Source organism: Plectropomus leopardus, chromosome 1, assembly GCF_026936395.1.
Source record: "Plectropomus leopardus strain MGB_pleo_1.0 chromosome 1, ASM2693639v1, whole genome shotgun sequence".
NCBI lineage: Eukaryota > Metazoa > Chordata > Actinopteri > Perciformes > Serranidae > Plectropomus > Plectropomus leopardus.
Window position 1 is genome coordinate 11990962 of NC_142176.1, and position 18292 is coordinate 12009253.

Genomic DNA, 18292 nt, shown 5'->3' on the forward strand with positions numbered 1-18292 from the left:
AAAAACGTTGGGGGAAAAGCAATCAGCAATTTGGCAAGGAAATGACCTGCAAAATGCAAGACATTTGTAAAAGGTGAAAAATGAGGAAATATATATATATATATATATATATATATATATATATATATATATATATATATATATATATATATATAAAATTATCATTGTTATTAATTTTGTTGCAGAAAAATTTATTTTATCATTATTTTCTTTTACTTTTTTCCATCTCATTTGCTCAAACATTTTTTTTAAATTTTCCCCATTCATGCTATTGTTTTGGGGTAGGCTTTTCTTGTAACTTTTTAACAAATTTATTGCTAATTTTTGGCACATTTCATTTTTTTTCAGATTTCAAAAGGTTGATAATTGATTAATGATTTAAGTCACTTTGCAAGCAAAAGGGTCAAATACTCGCAGTTTCCAGGTGCTAAAAAAAGGATCCAAAGCTTTTCTTTGTATGTAGGGTTGCAATGGTAAGGAATTTTAATGGTATGATAACTGTCTCAGAAAATATCTCGATTTTAAACTATTATTATTAATTTAGTGACATATAGCTGAAACCCTTTCCATGTGTGTAATGTAAACTCCTTTAGTGTGCATTGTTCAAGCGGTTTTTACTAGTAGCCAAATTATCTGCAGAGGTCTCGCCAAGACAAACTAAACAGATCACCAAACCCTGTAAAAACACTGAATAAAGTCGCTTTAGTTCTACAGAAGTGTTTCCGACGCTGGTCGGCTCGGTAGAGAGAGGGCTAGCTCAGTTTGCTCACCTATTGTCTGTAATTTCTTAATATCCAAACGTTCAGAGGGTTTTTACCAAAAGCCGAATTAAGCGCAGAGGTTTTTACCTGCCAAATCAACCAGATCCGGGGATTTTAGCCGTGGAAAATACGGAATTGGGCAGTTTTACCAAAAAAATCAACGTTTTCTCAACGCTCTTCGGTTCGCTACTCAGATGGCAACTACGGTGGCAGTCAGTGTTTGTTTTGTCCATTCTGGGCTTCTGTAGAAAATTGGCGGTATGACATGGCGGCCTCAGGACTTTACTCCTAAAGAGACGAAAACGGCTTATTTGAAGGTAACAAAAACATAATGTTTCTTATTTTCCGGTAAGTATATTAAATATACTGTTTGAAATTATAATCCATTTCTGTCAATATATCCCCCTAAATCATAAACACGACACGCAATGAAAACAGATTTTTTCCCCATCTGAACATATTTTGTTAAACCAAAAATATTGACTTGACAGACATCAAACTTGATATAAACTCGAAATATTTTTTTAAATAACACCAATGCAATAGAGCTTAAGACCATATATAAGCAAATATACATGGTTTGTAGCCGCTATGTCTTCCACATTTGTATATGATGATAAATTAAATATCTTTTGTTGGTTGGAAAAAAACAAGTTATTTGAATCATGTTGAACTCTTAGAAAATGTAACATGTAGCAAAGCGATGCATTAATTAATCAAGTAAATAGTCCTCAGATAGTTGCTACTTAAAATATTCATTACTGTAACTGTAGCCTCCATTGCAGTTTTACGAAACGACCACTAGGGGGAACAAAACTCTGCTGTACATTATTTAATGCACTCACACTTGTAGATTTGTCTTGTATGCAGTTAAGTTGTCTGTAATTAGTTTTTTTTTTTAAATCCTTAGCATTTAACACTTTTTGTGAAACCATTGACAGTTGCAGCCAATGCATTTATCACGTGTGCCAAACTGAACGCACTTAACATATGGCACACATATTGTACATATTAACTATGTATTTCTACTTAGGCCAATTAATATATTGTTTTGTACATTGTAGTATAATGCACGTATTTTTGATATTTTTGCGTTTACACATTGTAATGTAGCATAAGGCACATATTTTTATATTTTCACTTACTCAGTATATTCTACATATTTTACATGCTGGCATGAAATTCAGCGCAATTCAGGTATTTTTATTTCATGTTTCACATATTTTTTTATTATAATGCTCATTTCTCAATTCTCTATGCTTTACATAAGAGCGACAGTAACTAAACAAAGAACAACACTATTTTTTAAAAGATTTTGAAGAGTTTTGCTAGAATTGTTTGCTTTTGCAGCAGATTCATAATTTTTTGCTGGTAAGGTTTAAGGTTTTGTGATTAGTTTCAAAGCAAGTGCCTAAGCAATCAATTCAATTTTATTTAAAAAAATATCCCTGAGGGGCAATACCTGGGGCATGTGTAGTAAAAGGAACATATAACAGGACATGAGAACAAAACATAATAACACTAGACAATACAGTAGCCATGTAACAGATGCAGAGTCCAGTGGTCAGATGTTCAACAGTAACAAAATCAGTAATAGAAACAGAGAAAAATAGTGAATTAATAGTTTAAAAAAAAAACAGTTGTCAGATATCATCCTTCACTAAACCCTGTGAAACCTGAGAAAATTAGCTTAATTCATCCAAAAACATAGAAAAAGGCAATGAGCAACTTAACAATAAATGACAAAAAAAGTAAAAAGTAACAAGAAAATTCATTTAAAAAAATAGCAAAAAATAGAAAGAAAAAAAACCCACAAGGAAATGACCTGGGAAAAAGTGAAAAAATAAAATAATAATAATAATGATAATAATAATAATAATAATAATAATAATAATAATAATAATAATAATAATAATAATAATAAAGTATATATTCTTTCTGTAACATAGTATTAAGAATATTTGTATAATTATAATATTTAACTTTAAATTATTAATATTTTTTAACTATGGTTTTGGGGACATTTTACCCTAGTTTTTTGACAATTTTCTAATAATTCTCTCTCAGTCTGTCTTTTTTTTTTTTTTTAACCTTTTACAAAGTTTTTGTATTTTGACATTTCTTGCCATTTTGCTAATTGTCTTTTCCCCCATAATTCTGAATAAACTGTTCAGGTTTCATAGGTTTCAATAGCTTTTGAAAGGCGTCTGAATGCAGCACAAGAAAACTGATGTTGATTCAGGTTTCATGGAGGTAAAAACAGTTTAAATATTTTTTAATTTAACCTACAAGTCCAGGCCTATGTATGGAAGACCTTCTTCACTCTGTCCGCCTTGTAGCTGTTGTTAGATATAAATCTTTTAATCAGGAATAAGAACAGTATGTAAAACACTCTTTGGTCAGGCGCCTGGCATATTGCTTTGATTGGAATCAAACGGAAATGCAAATGTTCCAGTTTAATCCCCTTCCTCTTGTGTGTTCATGCACGTCATTTGAATATTTCATGTTTCCGGTGCACCGTGGAGTTGTGTAAATCAAGTCAGTTTGATGTATTTCTTCAAAAGATGTTAAAGCCTCATTTTTTTTGGCGGAGCAGCAGTTAATAACACACTTTAACAGCATCTCCGAGGTGCAACTGATGTTAGAAGAGAGGAACAGAGCACTTATGTACTGTATTGGCTCTGCCTCAGTGTGTAAGTGTGTGTGTGTACAGCATGAGTCACCCTACCCGCCTTTGATTGGATGGTAGTTTATGGGTGAGGGAGGGGGAGAGAGCCTTAGGGGCCGTCTGTCAATCTCTCCTCCACTCCATTCACACATTCATCTGCATGCACCGTCATAGGGAGAGACAGGGAGTAAGCAAGAGCTTCTCATTCATAAAAAAAGAGAAAAGTTCATTCATAAAAGCTGCTGCGCCTCAGGAAGAAAAAGACAGAGAGGAGGAAAGTTGATGTGGAGGTGAAGCAGAGCTGGAAGCAGCTGACTGAGAAAGTGTATGGGTGGTTATGATGGGACTGTACTCAGCGTGACTGGAGCGGAGCAGACTGGACTTCAGACAGGACATCCCCAGTCCCACTCTGGTGAGTTGAATCTACTGTACGGTGATAATCTGAGGACGCGTAACGCCAGACGCTAAGATCATTACTAAATGATCAGCTGATCAACTTAATGCAATTCATGCTTCTCCTGTTTTCTGCTATCTTTAGTCAAATCTACATTATGAGCTGTGTAATAACTGTGATTTTTGGTCTAATTTCTTGCAGGGTTTCCTTTTTTCTTTTCAATTTGTCCCAGCGCTCTCCTTTGTCCAGTTCCTTGATTATGAGAGAGCAATCCTTACCCAAGCTCAAATCACAAAAAGGACTTTTACCAGGTAGCTTATCACTTCACAGACATAATTAGCACAATTAAAACCACTCTGCTTCATTTCTGATTGTCACACTTTCTGTTTCGCCTCTTTCAGGCATGCTGAAGCGCACCAAATACAGCCGTCTGCGCAACGATTCGCTGACGTCTCTGGAGGACCGGCCCCAAAGAATGCTGCCCCTGAAGAGCGACCTTTGCTTAGACTCTGATTTTGCCCAGCTTGATCCGGGTTCGCCTTCCCACCACGGGCCGTCCACCCTGAGGGACTTCATCCCCCGTGTGGCCAACATCCGATTGCAAAGTCCTATCTCCCTGCGAGGCCTGAGGGGACAGACAGCCCGGGACAGCACCATTGACGCTGACTTGTCCAGAGCAGAATGGGGTTCAGGGGCCAACCAGAGATTTTGTAGCCAACCCTCCCTAAATGTGCCGCTATCCGCTGGTCACTCGGCTCTGCGCTGCACAAAAAGACCCATCACCCTGCATCGCATGGCCAGCCTCCCCTGGACGCTCGGCTGTCCTCCGTGCTCCCAACACAGAGATGGACTGTGCCGTTTGAAGACTTCCTCTGCAGCAGATGACTGTACGGCGAACAGAGCGGTTCACCATCACATCAAGGTACCCATCACATGTCAACCCTTTGAAACCTGCATCGACATCAGTTTTCTTGTTCAGACGTCTTTCACGAGCTATTTGACCCTTTGAAACCTGAGCAGATTAGTTTGAGTTCTTTTGAAAACATGGGAGAAAAAGGCATGGGCAACTTGGCAAGAAATGTCACACAAATAACAAGAAATTAGTAACGTGACAAGTAAATCACCTAAAAATTAGATTTTATAAAAGAGAATTATGAAAAAATATCCCCAAAATAGGATAAATGTCCACCAAACTATATTTAAATTGTTAATAATTTTATATTTAATATTTTGATTTACATTACAGATTTTTTAGGTACATTTTCTCTCCCTATATCATTTAATTATTTGTTTTTTGGCTCATTTTCAGGTAACTTTCTTTGTTTTGTTTTTTTTGTTTTGGTTTTTTTTTTACACATTTTTGGAGTTTATCCTTTGCTCAGGTTACAAAGGGTTAACTAAAAACAGTCCATGAATACACTTTGGTTGAAATCTGGTTGTGTAGCAGACTGAAACACGGAGTGTGTGTGATGTTTCCTGCATGTTTTTCATGTGAACAATTTGCCTAAAATTGTTCAAACACGGATTGTGTGTCAGTGTGAAGCCTCTTCTTTTCAAACTATGCAAATACAGAGCAGCTAAGCTCACACCCAGGGTCCCATCGGCGAGTTAAGGTACGCAGTTTAATAACCGGAGCGAGCACAAACACATGCATGTGAACACACTTTGTCTCCCTGTATCCACACCATCACACTCACTTTCGTACGTTCGTCCCCTCCCTCTCAGAAACAGCTCTCTGTGTAGGCAGAAGTGACTCATCCTGGCTCTCTGCTCCTCTCTAGATCTGCTCGGCTTCTGTTAGTGAGTGTGTGTGTGTGTGTGTGTGTGTGTGTGTGTGTGTGTGTGTGTGTGTGTGTGTGTGTGTGTGTGTGTGTATCCGGTATCAGCAGAGCCCATGCTGTCCTAGAACCGGAGGTGTGTCCGCATGGGTGATTAGGGCCTGTGAGCTGACCGCTGATGGGAATAAGAGCCGACAGTCTGATTGTCCTCTGTAAACAAATACACACACGAATTACACACCCCCGCCCACGCACCCCACCCACACGTACAGTATACACACACGTATCGATTTAAGTCGATGTTCATCAGTGGACTTACTCATCCTGCCTCCAGCCTATGGGGTCGGCTCTGCTGAAGCTCACGGCCAATAGAAGCGGGACTGGCCAAAGTGTATCCGAGCAAATGGTGTAAATGTCCTCTGGTTGCTTTAACCACATGTCAAAATGTGCACAACTATTTTTACGTGCTGATGTTGCATGTCAGATGCAACTATGGACGGGTCACAGTTTTGGTTCAAAAGCACAACATTTAATGCTCCACAGCTCTGTGAGCTCAGCCTCCAGTTATGTGTGGAAAGGACAGTCACATATATGTTGTAATACTAAAAGTATGTTTTATATATTGTTTTTTAAAAAAACATTCTTAAGGCCCTGACACACCAATCCGATGGTCGGCCGCTGGTCGGTGTTGGGCTGTCGGTGAGCGTCTGCCGCCCTAGTTTTTGTGGTGTGTCCAACACTGTTGACACTAGTCGGCCCTTATTGGCCCTTGTCACCTTTTTATCAGCTGAGGCCGTTGTTGAGTTAAATTACTCTGATGAGCAATTCACCTCAGTGGACAAGAAAGAAAATGGAAGTGAGAAAAGCAAACTGCTAAAGTTGAAACAAACTAGGTACGATTATGTTTTTAGCCGCTGACGTCCTTTTCAGAAACAGTCTGTAATAGTTTGTGTTTGCACATCGTAAATATCCTTTGGTCTTTTGGCGTCGTGTTGTGTCGTTAATGTGCTAACTGGCTAACTAGTGTCTTAAATCCGTCCTGCTGAGTTTCTGATTTTCCTTTTCTTAATGATGAATACAGACTACTACCACCTGTTGCTATGGAGTTATTTCCTTTTTAGTCAGTGCAGAAAGAACGCGCTGGTTTGCCGTTTGGCTTTAGTCTTTGCAGTTAGTTCAGGTGCAACTTTTTGGCAAAGACATAGGTGATGTGAGGCCACGCAGCAGTTGACTTTTGTCTCCACTAGACCTTTGATGTCAGTTTGGTGTGTCACAGGGAGGAAATATTGTTAAAGTGGTTCTTATTAGCCATGCTAGTTCCCTTAAAGGACGGGAAAGTCGGTCAAGTTAACCACTGAAATATCTCAACAACTACTGCATGCATTGGAAAGAAAATTTCATATGCACAACATTTTACTGAGACATTCATGGGTACCAGACGATGCATACTAAATATTTTTCATCTAGGCCATCATTAGGTTTTGCATCAAAGGTCTCATTAGCTGTTGGATGGATTACCATAAAGTTTGGTAAACATACGTTCTCCTCAGATTAAATTATTCCAGTCCCTCAATCTTTTAATATTTCATATAGTGTCATTTAGGGAGTTTTGTGTGTGAAAAGTCTCATTAAATTTTGATTTTTGTGATTGATCATGAAGTGTAGAGAACATTTATGTCCTCCGCATGATAAATTGAAACAACGTTGGTTATCCTGTAATCTTTCATGTAGTGGTGGTTTCATTAGTTTGTCTCGTACTTAAATTTATGACCATATACCTGAATAAGAAATAACATTCTGCTTCAGCTGTATTTGTTATTTTGTTGTAATTAGTTAAGGCGCTGTCCTCCATGAATCATAGGAGCGTGGTTCGATCTGTGGTCCCTCCAGTCTGCATGTGTCCTTGGGCAAGATACCGAATCCCAAATTGCTCCTGAAGGTTGTGCCATTCGGTTGTGAGAAAGTGTGAATATTTACATGAGTAGCAGGTGGCACCTTGTATTGTAGCCTTGGCCAACAGTGTATAAATGTGTGTGTGTGTGTGTGTGTGTGTGTGTGTGTGTGTGTGTGTGTGTGTGTGTGTGTGTGTGTGTGTGTGTGACTGTGGCATGCGATGTTGAAGCACTTTGAGTGGTCAGAAAACTGACTTGAACTTGACCTTATATGAATAAACAGGTTTAATAACAACATAGATTTCAGAAGCTCTTGAAACAACACAAACATAGAATAGAATAGATTATATATATATATATATATATATATATATATATACAAAGGACGGCACTTAACATAGAATAAAATAAAATAACAATAATAATAATAAAGATATGTACAGTATTTGCAGACAACAAACAAAAAGCCAAAAATATTAATTAATTAATATTATAAAAGTGCCAATAAGTCTGCAAAAGTGAAGATTGAAACATAGACAAAGACACACCAACAACTTAAGCAGAACAATAATTTTTCCTCATGAAGTGTAATTCTAAAAAACTAAACTACCTTTAAAAAACTACCTAAACATGACCATGGATGAATCATGAATGTTCATACAATTATTGATGATTACATTTACATTCTTTCATATGTTATAATTTTCTACGACACCTTTCATGTTAATCATTTCACAACTGGTCCGACTCATCTTTCAACCCGACTGAAAGTGAAGAGAAACAGGATGGAAACGTTTCCCACATCATCACTTTGTCTGAGATCATTTAAAACTTTTATCGTGGCTGTTTTAAGATGAATTATTTAACACTTGGAGCGCTGAGTAACTGGTGTTTTGTTGTGTTTTCTCAGTACATGGGCAGTGTGGAGGTGACCCAGTCCATGAGAACCCTCGACTTTGATACGAGAATGAAAGTCACACGGTAGGATGTCCTCCCGCTATCACACACACACACACACACACACACACACACACACACACACACACACACACACACACACACAGCAGTACACTTCCACATTTATTTAAGACACATAGGAATAAACCTCTAACTGCTGACACAGTCCATGAATAAAAAATATTTATAAATGACCTGATGTTTTGCATGCGCATGGAAGAAGAAAAAGGACAAAGTAAACTGCTTTGCAACATATATTTGCCGAGCAATACATGTGTGCTTTATTTAAAAAATGTTTCAAAGGAGAAAATCAAATTAAATGTATAATGTTTCATAAACCGGGGCTTTTTCCTCATCATTTGATATTGACATGGATGTGCAGGATGCCAAAACGCCAAAGGACACAGCTACTTCTGTTCACAACAACACTGCTGAATGATGGGGCAGAAAATCCAATTAGATGAATTTCCTCCTAATGATCTCTCATAGTCTTATTAAGAGAGAGGGGGGGGAGAGGGACCTCAATCCACTCAATCCATTACATACAATTTGTTTTCAAGGAGAAGAAAAGCACTTCCTGGAAAGAAAGTCCTGTTTCCAAGATAATGGGATGTTACTTTGGTGTGTGTGGCTGTTTGTATGGTTTGGCCTCTCTGACCCGACCGTCAACTCTCTGAACACAACCAACTGCAATCAGAGCACACATACCAGGAGAATTATTGTGGTCAGTAGATCAATCAGATTTTTTTTTATTAACAATGTTTTGTTTTCAGTTTGTGTTTTTTAGTTGTATTAGAGTATGCTTATATTAATAAGTGTGGTACTTTTACTTGATTAAAGGATCTGAATTCTTCCACCACTGACCGTCTTTATAGACTGCTGAGTAGTTCAATCTATAACACTTTCTGTGTGTTTTTGTGCATGTAAAGTGCTAATCTGCACTTACTAGTCAAATAAATAAAGTAAAAAGTATGAAAAATTCCCTGAATTCCCGATGAAATGTAGTGAAGTAGTGGCAGTGGTAGAAAAAGTATAATTTACTTAAGTAGAAATACCACAGTGTAAAAATATTCCACTACAAGTAACAGTTCTTAATTCGAAATGAATTAAAAGTACAACATTTCAAAATTAAAATGTCTTAAATTTTTCAAAAGTCTTAAAGCTGCTCTGACATTGGAAATTTGATTTTCTGATTTTTTCTCTGATGTTGCATTGTAAAATCAAAATGTAACATAAATGTAATATTATTATTTTAGATGTATAAAATATGTCAAATTCCACTTGCATGAACTTCACGTTTTATGTTACAAAAAATATTAGGGGACAATTGTCCCCAATCAATTGATAGTCAATTTTGTTTTTTGTAAAAATTGTCTTAAATTTCATTCCAAGCGGCATTAAAAAAGTCTTAAAAAGTCTTAAGTCTAATGTGCTTAAGCTGTAGGAACCTGATATGTCTTGTTAGATTTTATTATGAGATTTGAGTTAAATGCATAACAAACAGACTGAATCTAGCAAAAAATAAAGAGATACTTCAGTCACTTTTAAAAACAATCTCAGCATTTTTGTGGTAAAAAATAACCACCTTTAATTTACTTACAGTGACGGTACACAATGGTCTTATCTGGTTACATAACATCTGCTGCACTGCTGCCGGCTGCAGTGCTCTGTCTCAGTACTGAACCAATGCCAAAAATGTTTGGCTCCATTGGTCCGTTAGACACAACAACATGGGAAGTAGCGGCCAATTTTAAAAACTCTGGGTGAATTAAAAGTATAATTCTGCATCATGTCATATAAGAATACTTTTTTTTTTTACATGCAAACAGCAACTGTTGTAGAGTAAAAAGTACAATATTTCCCTCTGAAATGTAGTGAAGAACAAACATAAAGTAACATAAAACATAAATACTCATATTCACTACAAAAATGTCAAAATTGTACTTAAATACTGCATTTTATCAAATGTATTTGAGGATGTTTGTATTGCATTTCACTGCTGCATGCCGCACTACTTTTAAAGTAATGTCACAGTATATTTTATTGCACTGATAAACTGTAGATGAGCCTCTTGTGATGTAGTTTCCTTCCCCATGTTCTCACATGCTAGTCACATGTTAGCAGGACGCACTGGATCAGATATTTACAAAGGTATCTCTGTGTTTAGTGTGTGTTTGTGTACATGTTTATAATCTGTGTGCGTGCGTGTGTGTGTGTTTGTGTGTGCAGAGAGGCAATCAGCAGACTGTGTGAGAGGACATCGGCCAAGACAGCAGTGAAAACTAAAAGGGTACAGCACACACACACACACACACACACACACACACAAGTCATTGCAGTCAACAGATATAAGTAGAATAACTGTGATTTTTGTCCTCATCAGCCTGTATGTAAGGGACTGTCTGCAGTTCTGGGTCAAATCAACTTGCAGTTTTCTGGCAGCAGGATCATCCTCGCCGTCTCCACAGACAGCGTGACTCTGATCGCTGCCTCCTCCTTACAGGTCACAGCTTCAACACGCTTTACCGAAGTATAACTGTCACTCATCTGTAGTTTTGAGGCATGGAGTTAAAAGAAAAATCTGTGCTTTTGTTTCTCTCCTATTTTCTCCTCCTCAGAAGATTGCCCACCACCCCATGCAGGCTATCTCATTTGCCTCAGGAGGAGACCCAGTAAGTTCATACTGTCAAATGTTTGGCATGCACAAACATGTTTACAGTCAGGGCACAAACACGCACACACATATGCAGTACATAATTTGATTAAGTTTGATTACTTGGTTTGCTGCCATTTGTGGAGGATTTAATTATTTTCTCTTGGTTCCTCTATATTTTTAATTGGTGTTTCGAGGTCAGGGTCTGCATTTATTGAGCCACTAAAAGTAACATTTTGGACACAAATTTGAAAATAAGAGCTATTTATTAGATTCCCTTATGACTTAAAAAAACTCTTAAAGTTAAGAGAGCCTAAAAGATGTCTTAAGAGTAGATTCAAGATGACTGCAGAACAGTAACAGAAGTGAGCACACACCTCCTCAGGCATTTATTTCAGTGATTGTACCAAATAATGCAATGTGTATACTTCAGAATTGCTGTCCCTTGAAGCCTACTACTAAGATTTGATTCATTTAATTGGATAGTGCAGCACTTTTTTGCAGAATGCAAAGAAACAACATTAAAGCTTACATTGATTTTATTTACAATAATTTTCCATGCATCTGCAGTGTTTACACTTATGAATATGGTACAAAAATTCCCTTATTATAAGATTTATCAGATGTCTTTCCTCTAGTAGTAGAAGAATTGCTTCCCTGATTCTGTCTGGTTTTTGTTTCCATTACAGACATTTCCTCATTATTGTATATTATAAATAGATTAGATTAAATTCACAAAACATCACTGGGTGAAATGGAAGATTTTATAAAACAAATAATCAACATGGCAGATGTGAAGTAAAATTTTATCTCTGATTGGCTTCTTAAGTGTAATTGTTAGGATAATGCATTATAATAATCAACAAGACATGAAATCTTTTCCTTTTACCAATTCAACTTTTAAAGCCGGGATGTGCTTTCATATCTTTACACCTCGATGAGTCCATTTCAAACTAATGGCTCTTATCTATTTTTCCTCTCTTCCCCTCCATGCCCACATTATTTCCATATGACAGAATTTGGGTTATACATCCTGTGTGAATAAAAAAATCAATGCTGCTCCATTCATTGTTCATGTCTGAACAACCAGCAGGACACGTCAGTTATGAACTGCTGTCTAGGTCAAACCTGCCTTATAAACTGCTTAGCCAACAAAAACTGTAATAAATGATTCGGTTTGCGTCCATGAACTCGCTTTTTCATCTCAGACTAACAGTGAATACAAATGCTGCGCACATACTGTAATATTTCATTGCCATTTTGATACTGCGACATTGCACTGGCCAAAGATTAGAGAGAACAGGAAGGCAGCTTCTCTCTGGGAAACACAACACCGGCGCAGCTATGGATGGGATTATAGCTCGCTGTTTAATTAATTAGCTAAAATAATCTTGTAGTGCGCTCTAAGCCTCAGCTCAGTTGGCTTGGACACATAGAAGATAGCGGGGGGAATTAAAATCAATCTGCTACCACGGTGGCTTTATGCTGAAACACATTCAGCTGACTCTGCTCTTGTATTAGTATCAGAGAACCACTGATAGGGAGTGAATTAATTAAACAGAGAATACACATGGATGACCAATAACTGAGAATGTCTGCTGCGTTTTTAATTATTAAACGTACCGCCACCGAGCAGAACTATGAGCTGAAGTAAAGATTTTAAAGTTCTCAGATTACAGGTTATAACTGAACTACATAACTACGCTGGTTTATTTTATTATTGACCTTGTGCACGTACAGAGAAATACAGAGAGTACCTTTAAAACGAGATTATGTAACTTTTAAAAGAAGAAATAAAATGCTTCATTTTTCAGCTCAGGAGGTTGCACACCCATCCAAACAATAGCGAGCAGCGCCATTGATCATGAGCACAGCGATTGGCACTTCATGGGGGCCTGGAGAAACTGCATGGAGAATAAAATTTCCAAATGTTTCCTTGTCACAATTCTGCATCAGCTCATAATTGTGCAACCATGTGAACAAAAAAGCATAACTGAAGCCTCAAACTACATATATTTACACTATGTTTATAGTTTTAGCATTTAAAATCTTGCAATTGACATTTATGGCCACAGTGGCTGCAGTTCAGCAAAGGTTACATGCTTAAAATCACACTTTTTATTATTATTATTATTTTTTAATCTCAATCTGTTTACAGGAAATGGCAGATTATATTGCCTATGTTGCCAAGGATCTCGGCAATCAGAGAGGTCAGTTTAACTCGTCATTTTATAAGCTGGACTTTCTGGCTTCATTGTGTAATGGCTCAACCTTTTGCTGTCATTATTATGGGAAGAAAATAGTCTCTGTATGTTTCTATGTCAGCATGTCACATCCTGGAGTGTCCCCGGGGTCGGGCTGGTGAGGTTATCAACAGCATCGGTCAGGCCTTTGAGACTCGTTTCCGCCAGCTTCTCAGCCACACGCCATCGCTTCTCTCCACCAATCCCAGGTTGTCTTCTTTTTCCTTAAGCCGTCCTGTTGGTGTGTTTAATGTTCTGTGTATTTCACCCTTCTGCTCAGGAGTTCAATTTAGCAACTCTACCCCTGCCTAAAACTCTTTTTACTGATTTTTAATAATAGTTTTTTATAGTTTGATCCAGGGTGCCTCATTCTTTGTTTAGCCTACTTGTATATATGTTTGTCTGCTTCTTTAGAGCAAACAGATCAGTTGATTAACTGATTAGTTGTTAGACAGAAAATTAAACTACAACTATGTTGATAATCCAGTGATCATTTGAGTAAATATTCAAGCATAAATGTCAAAACATTTGCTGGTTATAGCTTCTCAAATGTGGGTGTTTAGTGCTTTTTTTCTATGTCTTGGAGACAGATACTGTAGTTTATAAATCTAAGCTGACACTAACAGACAGTAACAATCTTAAACTCTGGGGGCCCCACGCAAAGAAGCCTATCAAGGCTCCACACTGACGCTGTCACGCGACAGCTAGAAGTGGCCCCACTTCAGTGGTTTTTGGGGCAGCGCTGGTGCACTGTATGGTGCCTTTATGGGAGGTTTAAGGTTAAGCTTATCGATAATATATATATAGTAAATTAGTTGAAAATCATGTCACTTTCTGCGTGCAGGTCAGCAGTGAGGATCTGTCACAAATGTAGCCCAGAGGAGACGACAACAGACCAACAGGCTGCACATCAAGGTGAACTCAGTGAGCGCCATGACTACTACAATGTGATCCCAGGGAAGACGCCCCCTGCTGGTGGAATAGAGGACCTGAGGACAACACATGAGGAGAACAAACAGGATGATGACATACAGGGGGTGAGTACAAGAGTTCAGTGTAACACCAAAACATACATGATAATCTGTCAGCAGCCGGTCCGACTTTGAGGCTACAAAATAAAATGCCTTAAATGTCAACAAACACACTAATGAAACAACATCTGCCAACAGTAAATTCCATTTCTACAGACAGCACTGTGCAGCCTGTACATCCAACTGATTCAATCAGTTCAGCTTAACCATCATTAACCAAACAACAGACTCTGGGCAACACTCTTACAAGAGAGACTCTTATTTTATAACGGATGTGACTTGAAAAGTAGCAAAGTGTAATACTTGTGAGAAAAAGTACTTAAGTAGAAGTACTGTTTTTTAAATGCTAAAAAACACCAAGTTCACAAAACAACTTTTTTATAGTAAGGAGGTACTTCCAACTCTGCTGAATGCAGGTACACACACGCAAACACACGCACTTACACACCAGATCTGTCTTGTGTGTATGACTCATCTTTTGCCGTTGCAGGTTTGTTCGTCTCAGCCTGTTTCACTGTATGAGAACTGCTCCATCACAGAAGAAACTCCAGCTCCACCTGCAGGTAAAACTCATGTACACACGGTTAAAATGTGTCTATGTGCTGCATGTTTCCATATGCATGTATGTAACTACACTGTTTCTCTGTGGCTACATGCACGACAAAGCACAGTTTAAACAAAGATTAGGATGAATTATAGTTCAGGCAAACCTTTTAAAAAATGATTAAATCAGATTTAAATTTGATCTCATCTGTGCTTGATTGTGTGTATTAAAACTCAGTTTAGTAAATCTCAGTTATATTACTCAAACCTACTTGTAACATTAGTTTAAACCACAATCAAACACTATATGCAGAGAATAAAGATCCAGATTTAAACAGTTATGAACACAAGCCCTCAATAGTCATCATACAGTAAAAGAAGAAAGGTTGGCCCCAGCAAGCTTTTTGCTCACTCCCATGTCTTGTAGCAGTTTTAACTTTTCTGTTGAGTCTGTAAGACTGAAGACTTCACTGAAGCTGCACTAAATATTCAGGATTATTATGAAACTTGACTGGGTTAGGTCAGCTATTTTTCTCTTTTGCTGCAGCCATTTTAAGAGTTAGAAAGAAAGAAATATTATCTTTTTTTTAATTTAAATTAAAAGATTTGGTGCATCATAATAGTAAAATAAACAATATTATGATCCTCGTTTCCATTTAATATTTTTCGGAGCAAACCATCCTCGTCTACTGTTATATTCTTCTTCTATCGTATCTCCATCAGACTCAGTGGTGTCTGAGGTCAGTGCTGAACAGTGCACTCCGCTCTCTGAGACACTGATCCAGGAGGAAGGCTGGTTTCACGGCAGGTAGGTAACGATATCTCTGTACCTTAGCGACCAGTGAATTACCATCTTTGATGTGTCTGTCTGCTAATGTATATCTCCTCCTTCCTTTCTCAGTAACTTTGTGTCCTTCATCTCAGGTTAGGCAGAGAGCAGGCAGAGTCACTTCTCACCTGCAGCGGAGATTTCCTGGTCAGAGAGAGCAGCTCTGCGTCTGGTCAGTATGTTCTCAGCGGGATGGAGGGAGCCACCGTGCGGCACCTGCTGCTGGTGGATCCACATGGACAGGTAAAGAGGCAGTGCTGGATTTCAAATGCACAAAGCATATGTCTATAATTTTAACCCTTTGACACCTGGAGCATCATCACTTTTCTTGTGCTACTTGATGCCTTTACACCTTTTAACTCTGAGCAAATACATAAAGTGTATTTTTAGATTCATAAAATGCAAAGTGTCCCCTGTGACAGCAGCTGTATTCACTCTTGTCGGTCACCATGATGCTTCACTGTCCAGGGGATGTACCGTGTTTTTTCTCTGCTGATGTTTCATTGTAATGATATGATTATGTCACTTATCAAAACTACATTCATTCATCTCGATGATTACCTGATGTTGTTGTACCATCCAGGGAACGGGCCGTGTGTTGAAAAAAGTTTATCAGTGACAGTTGCCACGTTGCATTATATATCCTTGCCAGTATGGCCTTGAAGTTGCCCTTAAATTTAATTCTAGGGGGTATTGAAAAGGTCTAAAAAAGTCTTAAACTTTGAGAACCCTGGGGGTACCCTGTTAATATTTACCACTTGTCTGTGTTTTCATGTGGCCAGGTGCGGACCCGTGATCAAGTGTTTTTGAGCGTCGGTCACCTAGTGCGTTTCCACATGGAGAACCAGATGCCCATCGTTTCTGGAAGCAGCGAACTATGTCTGAAAGCGCCAATCCTACAAAGACACTAACATACACATTCATAGACTTTCATATGTATACATTAGCCGTCAGCAGCGGTTCTCCAGCAGTTTTGCAGCTGAGGGACAATGTGCCCAAGCGAAACATGTTTAAACCTTTTAGCACTTTTCAATTTTTTCACTCGACTTGACAATGCGTAAAACATCCCTTCCCAAAAGGGTCATTAAAGTTCATATATTGTGTATGTGCAGTGAATTATTTGGCTTTCTAAACATTTGAGTAAATTCTCACACTTTGCCCTGTGTGGAGAAAAGGCCTGCAGATCATCTTGTCTCTCGCTCTCAGGCTGATATTGATGATGTTTACTCAAATCCTAAGCACAGTCACTGGTGTCAAGAGGAAAGATAGCAGAATGTTGGCAGACTTTCCGAATATTTTTTGACATGCTTATTATTTGTCTTGTGTTCATTAATTTTAATATGTTATTGCTTTGTGTCCCCATTTTCTATGCTTGATTTTAGAAACTTCATCCCACTTACTTGTTACATTCTGAATAAAGAATTCAAATGTTCTTTGTAATTTCAATCTAGAAAAACAGATTTAGTCTCAGATAAAATGGCAAATAGTGATGTTTTGCTCCCTATTATGTTTAATCCTAAACATCGTCAGTTCTTTTACAGAGTGGATTATTGAACTTTGACTGTAATTTGTTTCTTGTTAGTCCTCCAACCATAAAACTACAACTTTATTTCTTGAGTCATGAGTACCATAATAAAATGAGGAATAAAAAATCCAATTATTAAAAATCAAAAAAACTGGAAATACATACATACATAAATAAATAAAAAATATAAAAAGGAAAATAAAAAAAATCTGGAAATACAGAAAGAAATAAAGAATGAATAAATTTGGAAATATAAAGGGAAATTAATTTTAAAAAATAATACATTTTCACATTTATTGTTCTTTATCTTTGTCTGTATTTGTAATTTCTTTTAAATTATATATTTTGTTATTTGCATACAAAGTTAATTATCTATAAATGTATATGTGATTTACAATTTTAATATAATTTTGATAATCTATAATTTATGTTTATTTTGTAGGTTTGATATAATTTGTATCTATTTTTTTCTTAAATAGTTTTCCCTTTATTTTTCCTTTTTAGTCAGTGGACACAGAAGAGGGACACTGGTTGCAATGACTATTAGTAAACTGTGTCGCGGCAGAAGACATTCTGTCATCTTTTACTTAAAAAGTAGCAATAACACAGTGATGAAATACTCTGTCACAACTGTAGCACATGCATTCATTTAAAGTACAAACAAATTCACTTAAAATATACTTACAGATCCAGAAGCTGAAGTATTCATCATGCAATATGGTCCATTTCAGAATTATATATATATATATATATATATATATATATATATAATATTATATATATTGTGGATGATTTGGATGCATTATTACAGTTTGTACAGATGGGGCCTATTACAATTGCAGGGTTGCTAAATGTACAATAGGAACCTTTTGGTGTATATGTTGACAAATGTGTCCCCCATGTTCAACTGTTGGAAAGAGGAGATTATAAGCTTTTATTTTTATCAGTATTGTTTTTATGCTTCACATATCAGCCACAATATGTCAAATAAACCCATGTGTGTCACTCAGCCATGGTG

General features: G+C 37.2%; 1 protein-coding gene across 2 annotated transcripts; it reads left to right on the forward strand.

Moving 5' to 3' along the window:
* Nucleotides 1–789: 789 nt before the first annotated feature.
* Nucleotides 790–17181, forward strand: LOC121945679 (SHC-transforming protein 1-like). 2 transcript variants are annotated; one of them, XM_088075499.1, is made up of 15 exons: nt 790–1078; nt 3683–3841; nt 4025–4134; nt 4225–4745; nt 8404–8474; nt 10680–10740; nt 10834–10953; nt 11072–11122; nt 13262–13313; nt 13429–13555; nt 14191–14383; nt 14868–14940; nt 15644–15728; nt 15845–15992; nt 16532–17181. In XM_088075499.1, the coding sequence occupies exons 3-15, from the start codon at nt 4083–4085 to the stop codon at nt 16658–16660; spliced, it is 1683 nt and encodes a 560-aa protein (XP_087931625.1). In that variant the 5' UTR covers nt 790–1078; nt 3683–3841; nt 4025–4082; the 3' UTR covers nt 16661–17181. The 2 variants fall into 2 exon arrangements, with proteins under 2 accessions (XP_087931625.1, XP_042345916.2); XM_042489982.2 differs by having other exon boundaries at nt 792–1078; nt 11069–11122.
* Nucleotides 17182–18292: the final 1111 nt, after the last annotated feature.